At 40.8% G+C, this 26,734-nt stretch overlaps 1 protein-coding gene across 4 annotated transcripts; it reads left to right on the plus strand.

Moving 5' to 3' along the window:
* The first annotated feature begins 176 nt into the window (after positions 1–176).
* On the plus strand, positions 177–26,734 carry dpf3 (double PHD fingers 3). Of its 4 annotated transcripts, XM_026143636.1 has the most exons (12): positions 177–260; positions 10,587–10,747; positions 13,080–13,187; positions 16,013–16,146; positions 16,537–16,632; positions 16,880–16,952; positions 17,350–17,391; positions 18,225–18,362; positions 18,496–18,624; positions 23,283–23,395; positions 23,702–23,783; positions 23,926–26,734. In XM_026143636.1, exons 1-12 carry the CDS (start codon positions 229–231, stop codon positions 23,991–23,993), a joined length of 1,176 nt encoding a protein of 391 aa, XP_025999421.1. In that variant the 5' UTR covers positions 177–228; the 3' UTR covers positions 23,994–26,734. The 4 variants fall into 4 exon arrangements, 3 of the variants coding, with proteins under 3 accessions (XP_025999421.1, XP_025999422.1, XP_025999423.1); XR_003269863.1 differs by lacking the exons at positions 23,702–23,783; positions 23,926–26,734 and adding an exon at positions 20,805–21,474 and having other exon boundaries at positions 23,283–23,344; XM_026143637.1 differs by lacking the exon at positions 17,350–17,391.

A 26,734-nucleotide genomic window follows, 5' to 3' on the forward strand; every position in this document is an offset into this window, starting at 1 on the left:
AGGCTAAATCAAGTTAATTTCATGGTGTTATCACAATCTGGGGTCTGGGGCATTCATTTTGACAGATTTATCTGAAGCCACGCCTAAAGTCCTGATGCTGGTGTTGTATTGGCAGGGAGCACAGCGCACAGGACCGCATTGGCTGTTTTTTTCTTCTTTTTTCTTTTTTTCATAAGGGTCCCAAACTACACCGAGATTTGGAATATTACGTTATAGTCCTACAGGAAGATGGCGACTGTCATTCATAATCCTTTGAAATCGTAAGTACATTTCTTTTTTGTTATTATTATTTTAACGAAATTACTGCATCGTGTAAGATGAATGTAACGAGCTATTATGACTGTATGGGGATTACACGCGCTTTTAAATAAGTCTAACATTTAACACCTTTAGTATATACTTGGGCAGTCTCCGTATCTTCAGGTACCGTTGCCTAGTTGCTGTATTGTGCAATACGAATATAAAAGCATGCACTTATGCACGGTGTGCGAACGGAAAACATCACCAGTCCGCGCGCAAATGACTACATTCAGTTTCATTTATGCATAAAGTTGCGGACATTCCACTTTTAAAAATAAATAGAATTAAAAAAAACCTCGTCTGTCAGAAGTTTGCCTGCGCTCCTTGTCGGGGATATTTGTGTAGTTAATATAATGCAAGTACTGACACAAAGCTCCCACTGCGCGACTCGTGCTTGTCTGAGCCTGACAAGCTCACGCACAGCAGGTTATTACATTAACTTTAATTTGTGTGCGTGGAGGAATAAACTGCTTAAAGCCGATCTTGGCGGTTTGAAAATGCATTTGTAGAAAAATAATGTATATGAGCATGGGTTTAAAAAAAGGTTAATGGGATGTGATCCTAAGTAGAGTAAAGATTTAGGGGATAAAACCAACTTTCATTATATCACAGAATGCATGTCCCCCCCGCCCCTGCTGCTGGCTGACGGCAGATGTTTACCACTGGTCATGTGGAATGCGCAGTGTTTGACAGTTTCTTGTGCAAGAGGCAAGTGTTTTATTAATTTGAACGGAATGCTGCTGCGGGTCCCTTAAAATAGATTCTGAAATGATGCTCTTATTTTGTAGAGCTCTTTATTGTTGTTGTTTTTGTTGTTGTTGACAACCAGAAACATGTCATACATGGTTACTGTGTGGAGGAGGGGGGGGACTTAATGCTTCTGTGTTGTACCGAAACAGATTAGGCTGTAGGGAATGAAGGTATATGTGTTTGCTTTTGTGTGCATGTAGAGCAGCAGATTAGAGAGCGTCCCAGTATTTCAGTGTTTCGCTGGGTCCATCTGTTAACGGAGGTACACGTAAAAAAAGAAAAAAAAGAAAAAGAAAAAGACAGGCTGATGCTGGGGCAGAGGGAGGGAGGGAGTCCCATCTGCCCTTTGCATGCAGCAGGGCTTTCTCAGATAGACACCCCCCACCAATCTAATATCTGCAAAAAAGGGAAAGCGATATGCATATGGACACAGGACCCCACCTACCACAACAGACATACTAGTATAAGCTCAGAGCAAAATATGAGAGGCAACTGTAATGAAAAGTGTATGTGAAGTGTAATGTGTTGGAATGTAAGACCCAATATCAAGTAACATGTGAGTTACAACCTTGGGAAGTAAAGTCGCGGTCTACGTTTTAGACAGAGTCTACTGTGTTTGAAACAAAAGGCCTTACTTCTGAGTCGTACTCAGGATGTGGCACGTTAATAATGCGCGCTCAGTGAGGACGTGGTAATAATCTAGCCTGCTCTCTTGTCAGTGCCCAGCTCTGACAGATGAATTATAACCATAAGGAACATGGCAGTAAATATGTCTGGCTTTGTGGACTCGCTCGCTCATGTTTAGCAATGCATATTTTCCTCGACTGACTCAAATTCTCATTTTCAAAAAGACTTTTGGTAATTGAATCCTGGGAGGCCGGGTGGGATAATGAGAAGCCGACATGAGAAGTATTCAAATAAGCGCTGCGATTCATATGTAGAGATGTGCATATCGCGCCTGTTACCTTCTTTCATTAGAGTTGGATTTGTAAATAAAAACCAAAGAGATCAGGTGGGATGTGGATTGGTTGTGTTTGCACAAGGATTGAGAGAACTTGAACTCAGATTAGAGGAAATGTAAGAGAGATGTAGGGTTGTCAGTGTGTTTGGGGTCGTGGATTTTTATTGTGAGGTTTTTGGTTTTTTTTGCATGTCTGCGTAGACGTGCGCCCCTCCCCCAGTTCTTGTGAGAGGGAGCGTGAGTGAGTGATGGAGGTGGGTGGAGGGGTGTCTGTCTGGCTGCATTTAGTCCTGCTGCATACATTTATACTACACTCTGAGCGCTGGGTTGAACCCTGGCCTTTGTCTATCCGAGCTCAGGGAATGGGAATAGAATGGTTTCCAGGCACAGACAATTAAATGGACAGGAACATTTTTTTTTAAATGGAAACCTCCAAGCAGTGATCAATGCTTTTTCTTTTTTTCCATGTTCTGCACATGGAAACATTTTTCTCTCTCTATGGGTATATGTGAGACTTTGGAGAGCTGAGAGATAAGCATGTGGTATCCTTTACAATACAAAATAGAATCTTTTATGTTGGACAAACATTTTATCCTCCACATTTCCTCCAGTAATGCTCATGCTGAGTTGAAATGACGTATGGGTCAAGCCATGTCTACACCTTCCACTCCTTCACCTCTCCTGACTTCTGGTGTCTCTGGTCCTCCACCCATCCCTCAGCAAAACAACAGCAAGAGCATCTAATTCAGGGTTTCCCCCCTTCTGCAACACCCTTTCCTCTTCAGCTGTTTGCCCTGCCTCTCTCCTTCTTCCCTCCACCTCAGACTGCACTTTGCACCTTTCCCTTTTACTCCCTTTGTGTGTCTGTTTGCGTACAGGCAGGAGTGTGTGTGCATGAATGTGCTCGTGTGTACGGTCATTTGTGTGTTTGGGAGAAAAATGAGTGTGACAGGATTTGAAAGGGAACACGTGTGCCCCAGGACATATCGAATCCCCACCCTGTACCCCGCCACCCCCTTTCCCTCCCATTCTGCCTCCTTGGCCCCTCCTCCTCCGTCTCCCTTCTCTATGCTTCACACTGCTCGACCTACAAAGTGCTACACAAAGAAGCCGATCAGTACCCACATGCTGTTGCCCCGCTTCACACATCCCCCTAGGGCTCCTACTTACTCCTATACTGCATTTGATCTCCTCTGACCATCTTTTGCTCAATATGTGGTTAACCTCCAGCATTCCCTAATGCTATTAACTTTCCTTCGAGATGCTGTGTATATGTTGTACTGTCCAGCACAGTCTATTAGAAAGATGCATCTGTGTAATGTTACAGAGATCATCCTAATTACTGTATTGTGAAAGCATTGCCCATACAGCTTTCCATTACCTCTGACTTGCGTCCAGGCACACAACATTTAAACAGTTCTGCATGTTTCAGGGCTCCACCTCTAAAGTATTTGACACAGTCTCTTTTGCAGGATTGTTCAGTTTTCCTGTAACTCAAGACTTTTATCTATTGAACTGCAAATGCCACAACTGTACTGTACTGCGAAGTGGAAAAAATATTTCAGAAAACATGCCATACTGTTATAGTCCATGACATAAGTCATCATTTAATTACCAATCAGTGAATATACTGCTCCAATACAGTACAGAAGCTGCTCATTTAAACTATAATTAACAAAAAACAACAATAAAAACAAAAATTGCATGCCATGGTCTGTATTGATGAACCGCTTATACTCCTATATGTGAATAACAGTATTGGGTCACCTGTACACGACACCTGCTTGACCATGGAAAGCCTGCCGTGAAGCTACCAGTGCACAGTCTTTGTGATGATGTTAATGTCAGATAAGGTCTGAAACTCTGAATTTACTGAGTGAGCAGATTGTTGGTAACTTATGAGCCTCATCAGTCGATGATCTCGCTCTGTAACATTACATCAGGGGTCGGCAACCTTTCTGATGATGAGTGCCATCTAAAATCTCCTCAGAAGTCAATGTGCCATATGATTGCATTAGCAATAAATTTAATAACGCTCTATATTAACAGTTACAGACTATATAGAAAAACTTTATAGAATGATATTTGTTCGCAGATGTTTGCAGCTATCAGCAAAAAGTTATCAGCTATTTTGAAACAAAAAAAAAGACACTTTTTTTATCCATAACAAGAATTCAAATGAACTGTAAAACAGAAAATGCAAATGCTATTTATGGTCTCCTCACAACAATGATAAGAAAAATAACATGTGTATCTCTGTTAATACAGAGACACACATGTTAATGTGATCTATCCTCTCCCACTCAGAGGCACAGGTCCCCGAGTGTCCAGCATTCAGATGGCTACCTGAGGACACTCTTCGTGTGAGAGAAAATCTGCTCACACAGATATGTAGAGCCAAATACTGTCAATAAGGCCTCTGTAATTTTCTAAAGACAGTTAAACTTGTCAGGTAGTGATGTCCAGCAGGTGAAAATGCAAGCTCCATGAACACGCACAGCTGTGGATTCCAGTATTGTTGGTATATGTATGATTTCTATACATTTTACGTCAGATAAAAACTTTGGTTGTAAGATTCAGATAATTATTTAATAAAAACCAGACACTTTAAATGAGAATAAGAAAGAAAAGTATTTCTTTGTGCCCCACTTTCCCTGTTTGTGCCCTACCTGGAGCCCTGGCAAAACTTTTCTAGACCCGCCCCTGCACAATTACCAGCTGTCAGCTAAATAGAAAAGGATCCTGGTGTTATTTGTCTCTCAGAAACAGTTCATAACTTCCCTTCAACTCATTCATGTCACCTAAAAGGTAAACCTGTTTCTCCATCACCTGTCCAGCTCTGATGATTCAGTAAGGACATCTCCTGGTTTCATCTTCATGTTTCCCTCTCACCACATATCCAAACCGATATCATGACCAGAAGCTTTACGGCTGTGGCTCCAACAAACATCAGCTGATACTAGAAATTAATATTAAATCAATTCTAACAACAGCTGATCAAGCTTAAACGTGCTGCTGAAAAGACACAGAATAACTCCAGCTTTGTGTCTTTTCTTTCATTCTAGCTGAAGTCCAGGACAAACTGTGTTCCTTTTCAGCTCAATACGAAATGCGTAATATTTTCTCTGAATATGTGACGATTCTGTTTTTTACAGGATGGTTGGCAACTCTACTAACTAACCTTATGAATAAAATAAAGTTCACTATCAGTAACATCATAGCACCCACCCAGGTGTATAGAAACTCCGTCATGCTAGCTAGCACACAGTACGAGTTATTGTAACTGACTGTAAAGTCAGCACAACGAAAATAAACTACACCTAAACTTGGTGTATATCTGACCCAGATAGACTGCAGGTCATAACTTCTTACCCAAAGTTCAGTTCACCTGACACTCGGACCGGTGGCCGCCTCGGGTCTCTCCTCCTCCTGCCTCCCCTTTCCCCTCATCCACTTGCTGGCCTCTGGGAGCTGCGCCATAGCCACCACCAAACAACTGAGTTATTTTGACACACCGGCCAGCATCTGGCCAATCCACCACCTTTCGTGTTTATACCATTACCGTTACATCTTGCATACCGGGCAAATGCCTGATGGCCAGTCCAGCTTGTGCCATCAGTTAACCCTTGGCGTGTCAGCTGTGGCAGGCGTGCCCAGGGTTGCCGACCCCTGCTTTACATGGTCTGCCACTTCATGCTGTGGTTGAGTTGCTGTGTTCCTTAACACTTCCACTTTGCAATGCTACATGCTACTACAGCACCACGCTCAAATTCAGTAAACTCTTTATTCTTTCAGTAATGTTTGTGGATAGGTGTGTGATTTTATACCAGTGGCAACTGGACTGAAAATGCCAGAAATCAAAGATTAAAAGGTGTAGCCCAATACTTTTGTCCATATAGTGTGTACTAAAAACCTGGCCTTGATGGCCTTGATGACTGATATTCGCCCAGTTTATAAACTAGTGTGATAAAGAGCTGCCTACATCTCAAAATTCCAAATAACTGTAGTGAAAGAGCAACAGTTTAATCTGCTATGCATTCACACCTGCAAACATGCCTGCCCCCAGACACACAAACGCTCCGTCCAAAAGCAGGCTCAGACAGTTTAATATGCTGTAATTAGGGTCTCATTTTGTGGTTAAGAATTGGAACTATATTAGTCGGTGCTTGCTGGAGTTCACCTACAAAAAGCATTTTTGCATGTTAGCAGATGCAATAATTTCTCATATTTGTGTTCAGAAGAAAATCAGCCCATTAATTTTACCATCCATTTTCTTCCACCTGTCCAAAACAGAATTGCCGGAAGGGGGCCTATCCCAGCTGTCATAGGGCAAGAGGTGGGGTACACCCTGGACAGACTGTCAGTCTATGGCACATGACACTTTTCTTATTTTATGTGACCATTCATAATGTCGTTTTGTGATTTTATTTATTGCGAAAAATTGTTAAACTAAGCACTAAAGTGCTTTTAACTTTTACAAGCCAGTATAACTCACCCTTGTTAAATTAATGCAACTTAACAATTAAGCTTAAAGTTGAATCAGATGACCCTGAACCATCCCGTAGTTATGCTGCAGGGGCATAGGCCTAGGCTGTTGGGGGCTTCCCATGATGCACTGAGCACTTCTTCTTTGCTTATCTGTTTTCACTCTCTGTGTGTTTATATACCACTACTGCATTTAATCATTAGTTATTATTAAACTCTTGCTCTGTTTCTCATAGTGTGTCTTTTGTCCTGTCTCTCTGCTGTCTTCTCTTTCCCCTCACCACCAAGTGGTCGCGGCAGATGGTTGCCCATCCCTGAGCCACGAGTTTCTTCCTGTTAAAAGGGAGTTTTTCCTTCTCGCTGTCACCAAGTGCTTCCTCATAGGTGGTCGTGTGATTGTTGTTGTGAATTGGCACCATATAAATAAAATAGAATAGAATTTATTTTTTCAAGTCAACAGGTTTGGATAATAAGTAAAGGCAGTTTATCACACATGGGAACGAAAGTGTTAAATGTTCACATTTGAGAACACAGGTCTAAATTTTGGGGGCCAATTTTTCTTCTTTTTGTGTTAAAAATGCAAAGACTATTAAAAACAAAGCAAATAATCGGCTGTGAGATACAGTAGCACATTATAGCAAACTGAGATGGGATCAAAACACCAAGAAAACAGAGAGTCTTGAGAGATTAACACAAATGTGAAGAGACGAATGACAGTGATTTATTTTGCTGTTGATGAGTTCTTTCAGTGGCTAAATATTCAATTCACCGAGGAGGAAGAGAAAGTGACAGATACGAGTAAGACCGATGAAGAGAAATGACAGGAGATATCCAAACACAAAGGCTGATTAATGGAGCCTCCACTCCCCTTGGCTAAGGACTGAGTACCACATTAAATATTCATAACGTTCATTAGCCCTTTTTGGACTTCCTTCTCTAGCATGTGTGCGTGTCAGACCCTGTTTGCTCGCCTTGAGCTGAATGCAAATGAAATTAGCCCCTCAACTGTTCAATGATGTCTCCCTTTAACTGTGATACATCATTAATGGGTACCTGTGAGGGCAATAGCCCCTGATGTCCAAACACAGAACAAAGGATGGGATTGAAATGTTCTTTACCTCTGTAAGCTTTTACCGATAGACCTACCTGCGCCTATAGGTATAGAATGAAATAGTGATCCAAGACCAATGAAACCTATACTGACTGTTGTATACACAGCTCTTTTGTGCCAGCATGGAATGAGCTGAAACAGTCGTAGTGGTGCACACAGACACAAAAACACACTTAACAACTGCAGATTCCATCAGTATCCAGGAAGCTGGTGTCCAAGAGGAATGCGTTCCCTGACATGCAAAACTCGCCTTACATAAGCTCCATCACTGCACTCAGCCATACAGTTAACTCACGGTTGGAGCACAGAGCAATTGAGGATAGTCAAATCAAGTTTGGGTAAGAATGTCTCAGGACACGCAAGCCGCAGACAGAAGTCTCGGAGGCATCCTCATACACTATTTACTCTCACGTAATGAATACAACACACAGACAAATGCACAGCAGGCAAACGAGCTGTGCACGAACACTCACTTACATAAGAGTTTATGAAGCCGCCCGGGGAGGTTATCCAGACGCTTTGTTGTCGGAAACGGGACAGAAACGTACAGGCAATATGGGATGACACGGGGGAGGGAAAAAAATGAGGGAGGAAGGATGAGGAGAAATACCCGTAGGCACACACACACACACACACACACACACACACACACACACACACACACACACACAATTCAATCTAGCCAACTGATAGTGACAGCAGAGATAACACTTTACCTCTGGGAACATGAGTTATGTGACAGGAAGTCTCTTCTGGAGATTTGGATTTGAGTGGATCACTGTGACTGCTGGTCTCATACTGTAAAAACACGTGTCACAAAAAGCACCAGCTGCATCCCTCATTTCTGGAGGTCTCTGCACAAAAACCTTAGTCAACATGAAGAGAATTATTCCTGATATAAACGAATTCCAGTCCACAGTCACCAGCAGATTTGAGTTAGAGAAATCTATAACACAAACAGCAGTTTGACTTATATTTGTGGACTTATGGGTATCACTTGTTGGACTGTTTATTGCCTGGTAGCAATCTTGGAGTTTCTGCTGGCTGCCTGTTTCTGAAAGGAGCTGCTTCTCTCTGACATTAATCCAAAGTCATTTTTGTAGCACTGTGGATTAGATTAAATATACTTTTGATAACAATTAATTCTCTGTCAGTGCGCCCCAGGGTGGCTGTGGCTACAATGTAGCTTGCCATCACCAGTGTGTGAATGTGTGTGTGAATGGGTGGATGACTGGATGTGTAAAGCGCTTTGGGGTCCTTAGGGACTAGTAAAGCGCTATACAAATACAGGCCATTTTACAATTCACAGTGAGCTTTGATGGGATTTCAGTGGCATTTCTGCAATTATCATTCCTTAATAACACGAATAACTAGAGTTAAATGTGATGATTTACCTGAAGTGCGTGTGTCAGGCAGTGCTGTGCATCCAGATATAGGACACAACAGTCCTTTGTATGTTTCCAGACATGTGATATGTTTTCCACTAGGACTTTTTGCCTCCCATAAAAAGCCATTTCTGTTACTGCATTTACATTTTACAAAACTATACCCTCTAAAGCTAATTGTTGGGCTAAATTTTGAGAGCCAAAAAGGTCACCAAGCAATTAAAGGTACAGATTTGCATGATTCCTTCTACACTGTGACGTGTGGTCAAACCCAGTAAAGAGGGTTCTGGGTTTAGACGAGCCTTTGTTCTCCCTGCAGATGCAACATGTGGGGAGTAAAACAAGGAAAACATCCTTGTCCAGATGCACCAGTATAGCCAAAGTTGAGGTTCACATTTAACAAATATGAAAAACATGCAGCTGCCATTTGTTCTACACATGTCCGATTGTTCAGTTTTCTCTCTTCCTATTCCTATTTATGTCCTCTTTGCTCTTACAAAGTAGGCACCCCCTTCTTACTTCTTATGTGACACTCACCCCCTCTTTTCCTTCATCTTATGCATGCACTACCTGGTTCACGCTCCACTGCTAGTCACTCCACTTCTTACCCTTCTCCCTTCCCACTATCCATCCCTCCTTCCTTCACCCTCTGCAACCTCCATCTCCAAACACTGCACATCTTTGTGAGATTCAGTGTGACCAGAGAGCTGGTCTTTGTCCAGCTTGGCATTCTTTACATATCTGTGCGCAGTATCCACAGACCGCCCGTCTTAGCTTGGCCAGTCAAAGAGACGGGTGATAGGCAGCCAGATAGACTATGATATGTAAATAAACAGAAAAACTGACGCTGTTCTGCTGCTTTCGATATGTTCCAGCCTAGCAACAGAAAGTCCTTGTGGCATTATGGAAAACAACCTCCTTGACACTAATTATGCTGCATTGGATTAAATGATCAGGGATTTCATGCTAAACAGAAAAGTCTCTTTTACATGTGTCTCATTTAAGAAAGACTTAATCATTAAGGGAAGCAAATAAATCTTGGTTTGTTCTCTCTGACTCTAATGATCTTAGCTGCAGAAATCCTGCTGTGAGACTGGGACTGTGTAGGTTATTGATGGTTCACATCCTGATTTGTATCCTCTTATCAGTCGATGCACATCTGTTTATAGCACATCTGTTGTGTGGACTTCATTGTGGCACACTTAGTCATCTACAAATTTGACAGCATGAAACATTTCATCTCCTAATCATTTCCTGTTATATTTGTCCTCACTGTTCTAATGCCAATCACTTTCAGTTCAGCTGCCTTTATGCTGTAAAGCCAGAACAAGTTTTTGTATTATACTAACACCCAGCTGATATCCAATTTATACTAGTGGCGTTAAAGATCCACAAATGTTAGCATTTAGTTAATAAGATATAAACAGTTGTTGTGAGTGACTCAGTAGCCACATATAATGCATTTAATTCAGATGTTGAATGAATGGGGCAGTTGATGTAGAAGTTAATGCTAACAAACCTGATGGATTACACTGGAATCAAAGCTGTGTGTGCCTGTTTTCCTAACATGTTCTTCGTGTTTCTCTGTGGACAGGCTTGGCGACCAGTTCTACAAGGAGGCCATCGAACACTGTAGGAACTACAATGCCCGACTCTGTGCAGAGCGCAGCGTGCGCATGCCCTTCTTGGACTCACAAACCGGTGTGGCACAGAACAACTGTTACATCTGGATGGAAAAGCACCAACGTCAGCCAGGTGAGAAACACCGCAAAGGTTGAAAAATGTAGCAAAAGTTATTCATTCATTAAGTCTGCATTTGGAGATATCTGCATTTTTTTGCTTCAGGGAGATGATTGATGTCACTCTCGTTTAAAAATTCAACATAAGGCTACAGCTACTGGCTGCAGCACTGAATGCAAACAGTAGTAAAAATGTAAACTTCTAATCTGTACTGCCACTAGTGTGGATTTTTTTAGTCACTAAATACAGTATGTCATATGTAAAGACCTGATCAGGCTCTATTCACGAATGTGTTCATAAAAAAATAAAAATCATTCTTGAGTAGGTGCACCATTTAACTCACTGGGTTAAACAAATAACCCATATGCCATGAGGCTAACGCAGCAGCCCAGACTTGAAACCGCCCCAGGCCATTTGGTGCATGTCTTCCTCTTACTAAAATAAATCAACTAAAAAAATATCTTGAATAAAGTACCTGGGCTATGGTTATACCTCTATAGCTACAAGTTGGCAGATATTAGAGCCCAACCAATTTATCAATGAGCCAATATTTTCGGCTGATATTAGCCTTGGTCTGATCTATCAGTACTGACATTTTTACCATCTGATAAATGAATACTTCAAAAAGTGAACAGACAGGAGAAACGGCTTTTATTTTGCATAGTTTGTCCAGAGGGCGCTCTGCAACATCCCTATCAGGCTCTCAGCAGACTGGGCAGTCACATTTCCCTAACAAATGTTAAGGAAATCTGTTCTTGTTTTGTGTGTCTGAAAGAAAAAAAATATCGACCAACATATCAGATTATTGGATTTTTAAATCACTAAATATCAGCATTAGTATTCGTCTTAAAAATCCTGTATCATCGGTGTCTAGGAGATATTACATATCAACTAACTGAACTTCATCAAATCTTGTGAGTGTAGTTTATGCTTTGTGTGACATGGCACACTATGTTTATAATAAACCTTTTTTTGGCCAATAAAGCTACAGTAACTCTTTTTGGAGCTGAAAGAACTTAAACTAAAAAAAAAGACTTTAAAAAGAACCACATTATTTGTTTGCTTTTGGGATCTGAATTATGATTTTGGCCAGAAAGAAGTTACTTTCTCAGATTTAAGAAAAGAAGGAAGAACAGCTCCCTTGACTTGACTATGAATATACAAACAGTCAGTCTACAACTCACTCACCGATACAGTATATCTGCTAACAAAAGTCAAAAGTCTGAATTACTGCTGGATTAATTTTTTGGCCAGAAACAATCACTCCTCAGGGAATATTGAAATGAGCCTGCCAGGAAACCAGTGCAGACTCCAGGAAATGACTGTGAAATATAGCATGTTAATTTGCGAGCTTTACAAGTTCTGGTAGGTGAATTTAGAGCTGGGCTAGCTATTAGCTTTTGCCTTCCAGTTTTTACGCTAAGCTAAGATGAACAGCCTCATGCTGGAGCTTCATCTTCACTGCACAGGCATGAGAGTGGTATCAATCTTCTTGCCCAACTCGCTGCAGGAAAGTTAATAAACATATATCAGAAAACACTGATACATATGAATTAATGGATTTCCTCCATCAGTAAAAAAAAGTCTGCCAGCTCATCTTTTGTATATTCCCCGAGTTACTGTTTGCTGATTTATCCTTAAGCAGTTAGAATGCATTGTGCACATCTGGTTCTTCTGTAAAGGCAAAGGGAACAATCTGCTATTTACTGGGAGCTGGACACAAATAGCCTGCTCTCCATCTTGTATGCAAAGCCCTTCAGGCCACACCCTATACTTTGTGGCAGACCTAAGTCACATTATATGCATTTATTCTAGGTTTATCCCTCCCCCTCCATCTCTTGATTTTTATTCACCGCTCATGCAGACTTAAAACCCCTGTTTTTCATCTCTCCCTCCTACGTGGCTATTGGTGGAATACGATTAGGGTTTGAGAACAAACAGCATTTGACTGGAAAAAAGTAAAACTGCATCTTCTCAACATTAGCATACTGATGTATCTTTTGGTACTTCTCAGATAAATGTCATTAAAAGTCTTCAAAGAGCTGCAATTTTAGCTTGAGAGTGATACATAGTCTCTAGAATTTGATCACAAGAGCTGGACCCCTCTGAATATATGGGGTAGTGCCTGAGCACTACTGAAATCATATTGCAACATATTAAGTGTCAGGAAAGACCAGGTCTCTGTGTGCATTACTGTGTTTGTGTGTTGCAGAGCTCAATGCAAGGTTTGTTAAAATGGTATGCTTGCCAGTGGTTGTTAAAATTCTTCCTGTGTGCCTGTGTGACTCTCTGTGTGTACATATATATGGATACATATGTGTGTGTGTGTATGTGTGTGTGTTTCCAGGCCAGGCAGCAGGACAGATGTATACCTACCCCGCTCGTTGCTGGAGAAAGAAGAGGCGACTCCACCCTCCCCTGGATCCCCAGCTCCGCCTGTGTGAGCTTCGACTAGGTGAGACAAACAGCACAGCCATGCAGTGAAAGTCAAGACCCACAGTTACGCAACGGAGCCTACTTTAATGCATTTTATTTTATTTATTCATGCCGTCACATAAATACATCTGTTTTATTTGTGGCCTCTGTGCTGCTGGGTATCTGCATGTAGCTATTGCGCACGCTTGCTGCCTGGCCATCTGGCTCGGGTTAGCTCGTCTCTCCTACCAGGTCTCCAGGTTCATTTTCTCCCTGGAATCAATGCCGCCTCTCTCTCTGTTCTGTGGCTATAGGCGCACATATGCATAGGCACACAAATACCCCCCCACACACACACACACGACTCTTGCTGCCCGTTGTACCACAGAAGCACCCTAACTGGGCCTCTATAATCATTTGTCCATGAGGCATAACAATGTAAGTGAGTCCTATGAGGTGGAAGTGTGTTCTCTCTTATGAGTGTGTGCATCCATGCATGCATACAGAGTGTGTGTTATAACGGGTGGGTTGGGATTTTAGCAAAAGGAATGCCCCCATCAGGAACCTGTGAAGGAGGGGAATGAAGGCAAGTCTTTGTTTCTGCTTTTCTACTCTATTGTTTCCCCTCTCGCTGTCTTCCAGATGCAATCTAATACTCTGGAGCTTTCCGCTAAGAATGACTTGCTTTGCTTTCAAGATGAGGACAGAGAGTCCTTCTGATGAGGAAAAAAAAACAACAAGAAAAAAACAAAAAAACAAAAGCTACAGCTAACCAGCTCATCAACCAACAAGCTTGCATAAAAACAGAAGAAATTAGAGAAGGTAACACTGTAGTTAAAGAGGCATGCAAAACTTTCGGACGCCGAGAGTAGAAGTGCAGAATTCTTGTCTTTTGTTTTTGAGATATCCTATTGTGTAGTTTGGACCAGATGTCTATCATAACAAAACAGAAGAATGTGAATTCTCCCCTCGTGGGCTTTTGCAAAATGCTTTATGTTTATTTAATGCTTCCTGAGCAGAGAGGTTTGTCTCTGTGAATACACAGAAGCCATGCCACATATGAATTCCTTGTTCTTGTAGAGTTTCGCTTTTCCTTTTTCACGTCCCAGCTCATGTTAGGGTTTCAGGAACCATTTTTCTGTCCTCTCAACTAGTCTTCTATATAGCAGGTTAAAACAAAACACATGAGATCTGTGTAGGAGCAGCAGAAGCCAAGATATCCTGACTGTGAAGTCACTATCAAAATCTCACAAAGCAACTCAGCAGCATCTTTCATCGGGACCACTTCTTTCAAACATCCAGAAACCTCTTTCTGTCACCTATTTTGATCCTCCAGAGGGAAAAAAGGTGTTGTGCAACTGCTTTCACAGGCTGAAGATGAGTAAACTGGACTTTACATGTGAAATTATTGATGCACACCTAAGAATTTAAATCTAGGCAACTTGTGCATGCATGTATTAAATGAGGCAATGTGTTCTTTAGCCCCAAAAAAGAAGGTAAAGACACGAATGAAGGACAATCTAGAGGAGGAAAGTGGGTTTCATGTACAGGAAGGAGGTTGTCAAAAGAGACCAAAGTAAAGGACAACATGTATGTGCTGGGGAGGGGAGGCAGAGGGGTGGTTGAATGAAGAAAACACAGAGGCAGTGCAAGCACAAAGTCATAGCATACAGAAAGACAAATGAGAGGAGGAGGAAGAGGAGGAGGGAAGACGCAGAGGTACAGAAGCTCTGTATTCAATAAGTGTCTTACATCCTCAGCAGCTGTGCTCGCTCCCTGCTTTTCTTATCATAGCCTTAGTTTCATTCGGCTCTCATCCTGGTATTAGAGATGAAAGGAGAGGACAAAGAGGCAGGGCTGCTGCAGCAAGTTCGTCTCTGTGGAAATGAACAGAGCAAAAGCAGGAACGATGAAGGAGATTAGATAGGGGGAGAAATAAAGAAGAATGAGATATATGAGAAATATTACAGGCTTAAAAGCAGTGAGTGTTTTTTAAAAATATATGTATTTGGCTAATTTCCTTCCCATAGCACGCTTGTCTTATCTTTTATTGATGTTGGATCTGGTAGCCTGCTTTTCATTATTCCCAAAGCTCCCTCCTTCCTCATAAAACCTCGTCCACCCCGATGATAATCATTAAACTCTGTCACCTACCATCTGTGCTAAATTACCACAACTGCACCTCACATAATAAAACGATAAATAAAATAAATGGACCAGACGACCTGTTAACGAATGACTTTGAGGCATTTAGGCAAAATGTAACTAAATACACGTGTAAGTAACCACAGAGCTTCTTTCTTCTTTCTTCTTCCTCTGTATTTATAGGAAGATATATTTACTTTTAAATGCCGTCACTCTATTTTTCTTTAATATCATCATTATATGATTTTATCTTACCAGCGGCAGCCTGGAGAGCACAGGCCGACATGAGCTGCATGGCTCACAGGCGACTTCTTATGGTGGAATATATGTTTTCAGTTTAGTAGCTTAATCTAGCATACTGCAATAAAAAATGTTTTTACATTTTTTACAGATAGATTTGAGCATCACTGTGGTTCTGTCAGGAGATTTATACTGTACAGTTGTACTTGTAAGTGTCGAGAAGCACGAGGTGCAGTGTGAAAGGATGCATTCACATAAGAGCTTTACTTATAGCAGCCTTACACCCCAAGTGCTCCTTTCTGCCTGACCACAGGTTAACAGCTTTTAGCCACTTTAGTACGAAATGCCGGGATGAAAAAGTGGGATTAAAACACACAGGTTGATGCACACTTGCCTTGCTATACACAGACACATACACATGCCACCTCAAGTGGTCTTTGTTTCCTTTTTGTCATTCCCTCCTTCGCCTTCTCTCTTCAGAAGCAGAACTGGCTCCAAAGCGTGAGGGGCCACCGGGGGAGGCCACAGCCCTGGAGGCCCTACTAAGGGGGGACAACCTGCTGGAGAAAAAAAACAACCTCAGTAAGGAAGATGAGACATTGCTAGAAATACAGGTATGGTTAATAAGATAAGGAAGATTAGTATATGTCACCAGTAGGGGTCCCTTTAACTTCATGTATGCGTCTCATTTGACATCTTATTTGGCCAATGCCCGAAGTCCACTCTTCTCTGAGGTGCAGCCAGTGTAAAGACATGGATTTTTTTTTTTCAATAAATCACAGCAGCATCTCAAGTTTTGTTTCTCCACCAACTTTCCCTGAAAATTGGCCAGGTAGATTTGATGTCTTCCTGCAACAAATGACAATGAAAACCCCCTGACAAGTAAATCAAACATTAACCAGGAGAATTGTAAATATGTCTGTATCTATATATTTCCAGCTTCCTGAGACCTAATGCTACCTCTGTCTAACCCCTGTCTTTCTGTTTGCGTTTGCACTCTGCAGAGAGTACTTGAGGCAGAGGAAAATGGGGATGGCTTCCATGACGATGAAGACTTTGAACTCGATACTCCGAAGAGAAAGAACAGAAACAGAGGCAAAGTGAGTGTCGAAAGCAAAAACAGGATTTATATATGACGGTGTGTGTTTTGAATTGTAATGCAATACAGAATACAATACAGAAAAATTGTCACATTAGTACAAAATCCAAATAAGTTAAGACTCAACACCACCATCAACCTGAAAGCAGAATACTTTACCAGCATTATAGGATACAGTAAGCTTTTTTTTTTAACTTGTGTTGGAGGAAATAAATGGATGATCACGAGTGTCTTGTGTATCCTTTCAGAACCGAGGCTCGAGCCGCAGAAGGGCAGAACCCGTTAACATCGAGGACCAGGATAAACCTTATGTCTGTGACAGTAAGGGCAAAGAAAACTTCATTCTTTGTACATGTACCATCCTGCAATCGGTGCGATTACAGTCACTGTGTTTTCTCAGAGCAGAGATACTGTGTTCTCCTGAGATCTGGCTGTTAAGAGAAAAAACACGTGTATCAATATATATATATATATTTTTTAAAGCCCTCTCTCTGTTGCTAAGAGCAGTCCTCTGCAGCATGAAGAAAGAGTTTGCTGTTAATCCAGACCTGACCAGCATGCCACTTTCGTACTTGGACAGAATTCCTCAGTAATGGATTGCCGCGGGAATTGTGGCTAGAGATACTGACTGAGCCTCAGACAGATGAATTTCATCCTCGTTTTTGTGTCTTGTTCTGTCTTTCCGATATTGTTTGCTTTTGTGTCTTCTCTGTTCCAGATAGATACAAACAAAAGTATAACTCAAAAAAGGCTGAAGAAGGTATCTTAACCTGTCTCCATCTTGTCTTTCTAGGAGCTTCTTGAGCTGTCTTTATGAATGGCCTTTTTGCTAGTGGGCATTTGGCGTCCTTGACTGACTGAATGCTAATGCTCTGAATATGTGCAATGCTTTAATTGCTTTAAGGTAGTCTAGGCATCCCTGTGCAAGCACTGCATGATGCTAACAGTAAACCTAATGCCTCAATGCTTGCTTGTTGCAAAGCATGCGCCAACTGATGCTTAAACACCAGCTCATCTAAGGGGTGCATGCTTAATAGGTTTCTCTATAGCTGTGTGCGATTCTTAGATAAGTGTTTGCACTGGTTTGATTTATTTCTATATATTTGAAAATAGAATTGATTGGTTAATTGTTGTTAAGGCTGAAATAGCTGGATCAATAATGCACCAGAGAGCTGTGTAATGAGAAACGTCTATAATGGCTACAAGGCCAGTGTACCCATGTAAAAAATCCTAAATGAACATGAAAATATCATAACAAGTCTAGGTCAGCGTTAAAAGTTTCAATAAACTTGCTTATAAAATACTTCTATGTATATATAGAAATATAAATAAATGAGATGATTTTTCTTTTAAGTCTTTGTCTTTCTTTTAACTTTGCTATAGTTCCACTTATTTACCTTAGGAAACATTTTCTTAGCTACAAATAGTTGTAGTTATTTCGCAGATAGAGGTTCCGCCTTACCGTCTTCCACTGACTCTCTAGGTGTTCACAGCAACTAACTTAGACCAGTGTCATACACTGATGTTTTCACCTGACAGCGTGCAGTTTTCATGGTTTTAACTTTCCTGTGATCTAAAAAAAAAAATCTGTAGTGTGTGGAAAGCGCTACAAGAACCGGCCTGGCCTGAGCTACCATTACACACACACTCACCTGGCAGAGGAGGAGGGAGAAGAGGAGAAGGAACCAGAGATGGCTCCGTCTTCTCCTCAGAGTTCAGAGAACCATAAACGTAAGTTGCTGGCTGGTATTTAATCATACTGATTAACGGGATATTTCCAGGTCACAAAAACTTGCACTTACTTACGAAAGCTCAGACTGAATGGAAGCTCGTGGACCATTCCCCTTATTTCTCCTGCTAACAGCTCAAAAGGGCCCTGATGGTGCTGTTATCCCCAACGACTACTGTGACTTCTGCCTGGGAGACCAGGACTCCAACAGGAAAACAGGACAAGCAGAGGAGCTGGTGTCCTGCTCTGACTGCGGACGTTCTGGTGAGTCCTCACTTACTGGTCATAGATGGTTTATGTGAAAACCTGAGATTTTGTATTTGCCTAAGCACTAATTGATTGAATTGCAATAGTTATTTAATCCCTCCAGTAGACTTAGTAGAAAAAAGTGAATGCCATATTAGTGATTTCAGTAGGACAGCAAGAAGGCGTACTAAGAATGTGCCCATTCACTTTTCTGCCAAGAGTGACATGAAAGTATTGATACAACTCATGTGTCTGTTCATATACAGTTTGCACCATCTAAGCTTAACACTAAGTTAATGGGGACCATTTGTGCTCATTTCCAGCTGTATATTTTTATTCATTGTCTGTACTAAAGTAGCTTTGTATCATTCGTATTTCAGAATGAAAATTGTTATCAAACACTGGGCCTTTATGCCACCTCTTAGTTCATCCTCTGCCTGAAACAACCCACATTATTCCTTTTACGACCATCGTTCCTTTAAGCCAACTTTCTTCCAGTTGGCTTGTGTTTTGTAACCTGAAGGTTTCAGCAACTTGTGGGAATGGCTACTGTGCTCACAGCCAGATTTGTGTGCCTGCTAATAAAGTTTCTAACGAATGTACGTAACTCTAAGAAAACTCTGTACGTATGTGACAACAACAGCTCAGTAACTGGAGTTTAACTGGCTTTCCTAGTTGTTTTCCAACTTTGTTCCCACTGACTTAAGTGGAAAGACAATAAAATTTCTCAAGTGGAAACTATTTTTTTTATTAGTTAAGCGTAAATACTGAAGTATGAGATTTGATACCATGCATAAGGTTAGGTTTTATGCATCTATTACATGGTGTCCCTGGTGGGTGATGAGCACTTGCTTCACCCCCTGAAAGTCCCATCTGTTCCAGCTTTGCCATTACTGTCCTCCACCTGGTGGTCTTAAGCCTGCCCCCCTCTCCATAAGCTTAGGCTGCCCATGTGCTGTTACCTTGCCATGGAGGGTAGGCATGAGCACTTGAAGCTATATTGTTGGGAGGGTTTAACCCTGGCAAGGCATGGCAAAAACAGCACATGACCCTTTGTGTTTGGGGCTAGGCATCGGCTAACACCTCCATCTCATAAAAACTCCAGCAAGTTACAGAAACTTTCATGAGAACACAGTACACTTAGGTTAGCTTAGTCCAATTTAAAAGGAACAGTTAGCCTCGTTTGGTTCAGAGATAACAAAATCTCCTTTTTGGTTTTTAAACAGATTTAAAAAACAAAACAAAATGTGAACTTTAGGTGTGCTGGTAAGTTGTTGTTACCTCATGAAAGAGCCTGTAACCCCACCGCTCCTGCCCGTTCTACATTTTTATGCTAAGCTAAGCTAACTGCCCTCTAGCTGTGTGTGAGTTGTATCAATCACTTCATTGATCAGAAATGTGTTGTCTGCTAGACTCATACTTTACTTTAAGTCTTACTACACATCTCATTTTTGTTTCTCTTTACTTCCTTTTTGTCCACGATCTTGTTCATGTGTATCTCTCGCTTTCTTGCGATGTTTATCTTTGCCACACGGATTTAAATTGTGTTTCTCTATCGGCCACAGATGTGATGCAGTTTAAAAGTTTGCATCAAATATAAAGGAATAAATTACACACATATATTTAGGAGGGAGATGAGGGGAGGTACATGTTGTTACCCAGTTTAATGTAGTCCTTCTATATTTCAGAACAAGTTCCCCAAAAATTCAAACAAATCTGTACCTTCAGGTGATAATGTAGATTTAGATGCTTTTGGTGTGCAATAAAAGCTTTCAAGTGTCTCTTCAATGGGGTTGTCAATGAGCCTTTCAGATCATAAGAACTGAGAGCCAACCACAGGAAAGAATCATACGAATTTGCAGAATCTGCCGCTTGCTTCCATCCTGCATGCTTCTCCATGTCAGCCTCGTTCATCAGTAAAGACCTCTGCCTTTAGACAACATGCTTTCACTCTTTTGTTGCTCAGTTTTCATGCATTATCCTTTGGCACATGTGGCTGCATTTTTCCCCCTTTTTTCCCCCCGTTTTGTTTCCCACACTAGCCGAAAACGGCATCTGCTGGATATCTCAGCAAAAAACCTTTGGTTGAATCATTTCAGCAAGCAAGATGTTGTCTTACTACGGTAGAGTGTGCTAGAACAACTGGGAGACTGTGTGGCCTTGTCTGTGTTGCTCTGATGCTGATGTTTTCATGGTAGCTGGAAGAGGAGGAGCGAAGAAGGATGGGAGGAAGCGGAGCACTCTCGAAGAATTGTTCGGCAGCGCGTCAGACAGCGAGGCCTCCACGTTTCATGGCTTTGAAGATGCAGAGCTGGAAGATATTTCGTTCTCAGACAGTGATGTAGTTGCTGACAGCTAATAATGGGACAACTTGACTAGCTGAGCCTTCTGCCATTAAAGTTTTAATTGAGGGAACAATGAAAGACTCATGAGGCACATAATGGACCGCAGAAAACCACAGTGAAGACATTTCTGGAAAGTGTCTTGGAAAGGATGCAGGATATATATTCACATATGCTTCTGCTTGGGAATTTGTTTCTCATGGACACACTAACATATATTTTTTTACCATCCTCGTGGATTTTTCAACAGTTGAGCCATTTTCCATTTTTCATAAACAAAAAAATAAATAAATAAAAATGTCCTTACATTTGACTTTGCTTGCATCAGATAATCAATATAACAAACTATACATCTTTGCTACATGCCACTTAAATCTGGACCAAAAACGTTGATAGCGCTGTGGACTACGGACTAAGGAATTAAAAACATGACTTTTCCATGGTAAAATGAACACGTGACATGGGGGAGGGAGGCACTTGGACTCTCAAGTCACTCCACTAGCTAAAGAGGACAGTGAGCAGCGAGGTAAGAGCCAGTCACCACTCCATTATCCATTTAAGCCAACAGGATGTCTGTTAAAAGTGTCTCAGCGGATTTCTTCTCAACTGCAATTCCTTAGAGTAATTTGTGAGGACGGCAGTAACTCAAATATCTACACAGGTCACATTCCTTGTTATTTTACCCATGAGGCTTAGAGGGATCAGTGCGATCAGTGTTTTGGGCTTCTTTCCCAGTCCAGATATATGTCAGTTCACCCTTGCATATGGCTCATTGATACCCCATTGACACCAGTGTACTTATGACTGTCCTCTCATAACTGTGATGATGTGGGCAGGCTACAAAAAACAATGTTATTAAGGCAGGCAACAAGAGGACCACTTTACATATTTCTTTTTGTGTTGTCATGGTTGTAGTTTTACCAGAAGAGGATAAAATATGTCTCGGCTGTGTTTAACTGTGCACACATGATTCCATGTGTTTTGTTTTCATGTCATATAATCACTTGCTGTATACACTGTCAACACTGTCATAGAAGACAAAGACAGAGAAACACGCAGCCATCTGGGTGAAGAGTCAAATCCTTTTTTTGTGTGTGAACTAGATCACATTAGAGGAAATATTTCACAATGTTAGCCAAGTCATTTTATATATATATAGCACATTTAAACACAGCAGACATTGGTCAATGTGCTACACAGCAAGCAGCTAAAACGAAATGTAACGCATTTGGATGAACTAAAAACAATTTAAAGGCAAATGAAATGAAAGTTAAAACATAAAAAGCAAAACCACCTGGAGAGCGGCAAAAGGACACACACTGGCCACTTTATTAGGTACACCTGGTCAACAACCCGGTCCAATATGTAAATGATAAAGGTTTTTATATAGGGATTTTCTAATCTACCTGAGTAGAGCAGAAACAACAACATGCTTTTCTATCTAACATTCATACTCTGTTGGATGCTTCAGAGAGCAACTCTGGGTTCATTATTTTGTCCAATTTGGCATGCAGACTGGAGCAGCCGGGAATCAAACCAAAAACCCTCCAATTAGTGGATGACTTGCTCTACCTGCTGAGCTACAGCCACTCCATTAACGTAGACAACACAACCAGCTAAAGTTCAGGAAGACAGGGGATTAAAGTGATCTTGAATGCGCCATGTTTGCTGGTGCCAAACATGGTGCATGGTGGGTATTTCAGAAAGTGCTGATCCACTGGGATTTTCCCACACAGCCGTCCTAGCCATCACACAAAGCATCAAACCATGAAACAGACAGATTACAACAGCAGAAGACCACACCAGGTGTTACTTCTGTCAGCTAAGAACAGGAGAGTTAGGGTAGAATTTACATGACTTTACCAAAATTGGAAAACAGAACCATTGAAAGAAACGCTGCCTGGTCTGATGAGTTGAATTCTGCTTGGACATTCAAATGGGATACTTTGGTCCCCTTAGTACAGTTGCCATCTTATTGCCAAACATGTTCATGCTTTTAAGACCACAGTGTACCCATCTACTGATCCAGAAGGATAATGTGCTGTCACAAATTGCTAATCAGTGATCGGAGTTTGTTTGAACATGACAATGAACTCACTGGCCTTCACAATCACCAGACAGATGGCCAGTGTTAAAATTAATTCAAAACACGTAACTGTTACTGGGCAAAGCTGCTAGGTGAGTCACAAAATAAGAGAATAAGAATATAAAGCTAGAAATCAGTTTAACAGATCCACTTTAAAATCACTCCAAAACAGTTTGTAAACTTTTTTTCGGCAATCCACTTCTCCTGCCCCTGCTTCCCTTTGTCTTTGTCTCATCGTCCCGACACAGGTCATCCGACATGTCTGCAGTTCACTGAGAACATGATGCAGGCCGTCAGGACATACCAGTGGCAGTGCATCGAGTGCAAGTCCTGCAGCCTCTGTGGCACCTCAGAAAATGATGTATGTATCACAGAGGAAAACCTTGTGCCAACCTTTGTGTCTCCAGAAATGTCGGCTCTCACTTTGAATTGGCTGTGAAGCTGTGGAATGACCTTTCACCAGCTTGTGTGCAGCCTATCAGAGAAATAATACATATTAAATTATCTGTGTGTAGATATAGAATTATATGGAGCCAAGTACGCAAAAAAATTTGAAAGTCTGTAAAAATTAATTAAGATTTTAATTTTATATGCAATGTGCAACCAGCAAGCCCCTGTTTTATAATGTATTGTATAAAATAATGACAGTGACTGTGTGTTCATGCAGGACCAGCTGCTGTTCTGCGATGACTGTGACAGAGGATACCACATGTACTGCCTGAAGCCACCGATGACCCAGCCTCCTGAAGGTACCGCAGCCGAAAGCCACTCTGACAGCTTTTAGTGTACATCAGTGGTGCTATATTATTATATTATATGTTTGAAAGCTGCTACAGGCAAAGTCTATATATGGAAAAGATTTCAACCTTTCCTTCTCTCCTCTCTGTACAGGAAGCTGGAGCTGTCACTTGTGTTTGGACTTGTTAAAAGACAAGGCCTCAGCCTATGGAGAAGCATAAAGGACACACATTTTTTAAAGCACATGTAAACACAATATATATATATTTGTACAGATGCACTTACTGTTTGACATATACTTTCTCCCAGATACAACCCAACACACACACACACACAATACCCACAGATACACACTCCGGTGCATTAGCAGGCTCAGGGCTTAGTTTCCCGTGTGAGGCTCAGAGATCCTCTACCTCTCATAAAGCCAAGCAACACTCACAGATGCAAATGCCATACGCCATCTTAAGCGTAAGTCAGCTAACAGCAGATCTGCTGTTCCCTCGTTTCTCTACCTCACCTCTCAGCAGACAGCAAAAAGCAAAAGCAAGATTGATAATGGCCAATACGGTGTAGAACATGTGCATGTGAAGTACACGTTTATTTTAACTGCATTTCTGCATGTTTTCCCCCCTGATTTGGATTTATTTGAGTATGATTTGGAAGGTGTTTCTCCTAAAGTATTTGCTGAAGCTGCATCACTTCCTTCCCTTGTAGCTTAAGTTCTCCAGTGGGGGAACCTTGAGTGAGTTTGACTAATGTTTGTTTAGATTTCTCCTTCCAGCTCTACTCCTCTGCTATGTTTAGACTTTACAGTGACATTCCCACTTTACATCTGGACAGACTCAGTATTAGTTATGCCATCTTTCACAGGTTTTGTCAAGCTTGGTGAAATTTATATCCTGCGTTAAGAGGAAATGGGGCGATAAAACAGCCTCCACTATCATTCCCTTTGGAGCGTAGTGACTTTATAGCCACGTCTGTTTTTCTGTATTCGTTCAGTTACCAGGATACTGTGGTGCTCAGTAGGACACCTTACTAATGGTGAAATACTTTAAAAAGTAGAATTAAAAAATTATTCATCTAAATTTCATCTGTAAATCTGTGGTTCCCAAACCTTTTCTATCACCTACTTCCCAGCCAAATTATAGACTGATTGCATTTTATTAAATAAATACCTGAAATTTCTCATTAAAAATAAAATTTTACATCTTCAGTGAGCTAAGAATACAACTTCATACTTTATTTGACTGACATGTCAATGAGCCAGAGCTACAGGTTTTCTTCTCAGTAAATTTTGACATTAACCTGAATATCGTTAGCCTTGCTAGCATCAGAGCGCACTTTTGTTCTTTAAACAATTCCTTATTAATCCTTCTGTTTTTTATAGTTAATTTGAAGGGAACGCTTGCAGTGGTAGATTCACATATCACAGTTTAAACAATTTATTTTCCTACACTTTTGCTGAATTTGGTTTTTGTCTGAAAAAATAACTTCACTAGCAGCTGCTGCTAGCCAGCTATTTCATGCTAACTCCATGAGTTGATTGAACGTTTTAAGCTATTCAGCCCACTCATTTTAAAAGAAAAAACACCAAAAAAAGGGTTTAATCAATACCATCATGCCTACAAAGCCACAACTAAAACGCTGAAGCTAAGCTATCAATTTATTTTGACATAGAAGGTAAATGGATATGTTACTAATGACAATAATGAACATCTTCTATTTAGGAGCAAGGCTTAATTAAAAATGATTTCTGTGAAAAAGGTTCAATAACTAGCATTGTGATTTTAGCCTCTAACCATACATCATATCTTTAATTGGAGATTGATTATAACTCTTCATCAGACAGTAATCCAATCCATTTCTTATTATACTCAAGTCTTTCAGTGTTGCCTGTCCGGTTAAGTGCTTAGAAGTCCAATGCTGTGGACTGGTCAGCAGTAAGTAGTTGCTCTTTCTAAGCTTTGATGGAACAGCCTTTATTTTTTGAAAAATGTTCAGCTTTTATTGTTTCACTCTAACTACCCATACATACACAGGTATTTTGATAAACATAGCCTTTTCTATGCATTTTGACCTTTCATCCAAGGCACTGAAAATGGGAGCTTCGTCCAGGGTGAAGATTTTCAAAAAGTCACGTTTTTTAGTTTTTTTCCAGATTTTGTCCACTCTTATCATCTTTTTTTTTTATATCAGACTTTGCTTTCTGCTAGTTTTTTTAGGCTCCATATTGTCTAACATTTCTATAAGGTCAGGTTTATACCATCACCTGTTGCTTTGGCAGCATGCTCTTTCATTTGGGTGAAGACATCTTTCAAAATGAACATCCATATAGAGGGCCTTTCCAACAGTTTGGGAACCACTCGTGTAAATTTTCCAATGCAACGTGTTTATAATGAAACCTTCATACATTATTATCTCTCAAGGAAGCAGCATATACTGTTGTGTCCTGTGTTTTGTATGCAGTTAAAAACAGAATATATTCTGGGAGTGCTGCATTTGTACAGCTGTGTGAATAAGGTTAATGTTTACTTGGTTCCATGTTAGACTGAGCACTAAAATCTGTGAAAACTGTTTATATTATGAAAAAAAGTTGACTCTCAAAAACGAAACACCTCAAGAGAAGAAATGAGAAAAAGAGAAAATGATCCTCAAAGTACACATAGTGTGCTTCTCCTGACAGGATATCACATTTTGCATTTGTGTTTTGTGTTATTATGTGTTTGTATTTGATAACACGTTTCCACTGACAATCATGAGGTAGCATAGACACATTATTAACACACTGAGGGTTTCACTGTGCTTTTCTCTGGTGAGTTTTCAATATCATTTGCGTCTTCCTTACACAAATGTCATGTACGGTGTTTTTGGGTGGGGAAGAGGGGGTGATGCCATCAACTACAGTGATCCAAATGTGTGATGTTTTGTTAAAATAAATGTTTCATTATTGTGTTAAAATAAA

The sequence above is a fragment of the Astatotilapia calliptera genome, chromosome 15, assembly GCF_900246225.1.
Source record: "Astatotilapia calliptera chromosome 15, fAstCal1.2, whole genome shotgun sequence".
Lineage (NCBI taxonomy): Eukaryota > Metazoa > Chordata > Actinopteri > Cichliformes > Cichlidae > Astatotilapia > Astatotilapia calliptera.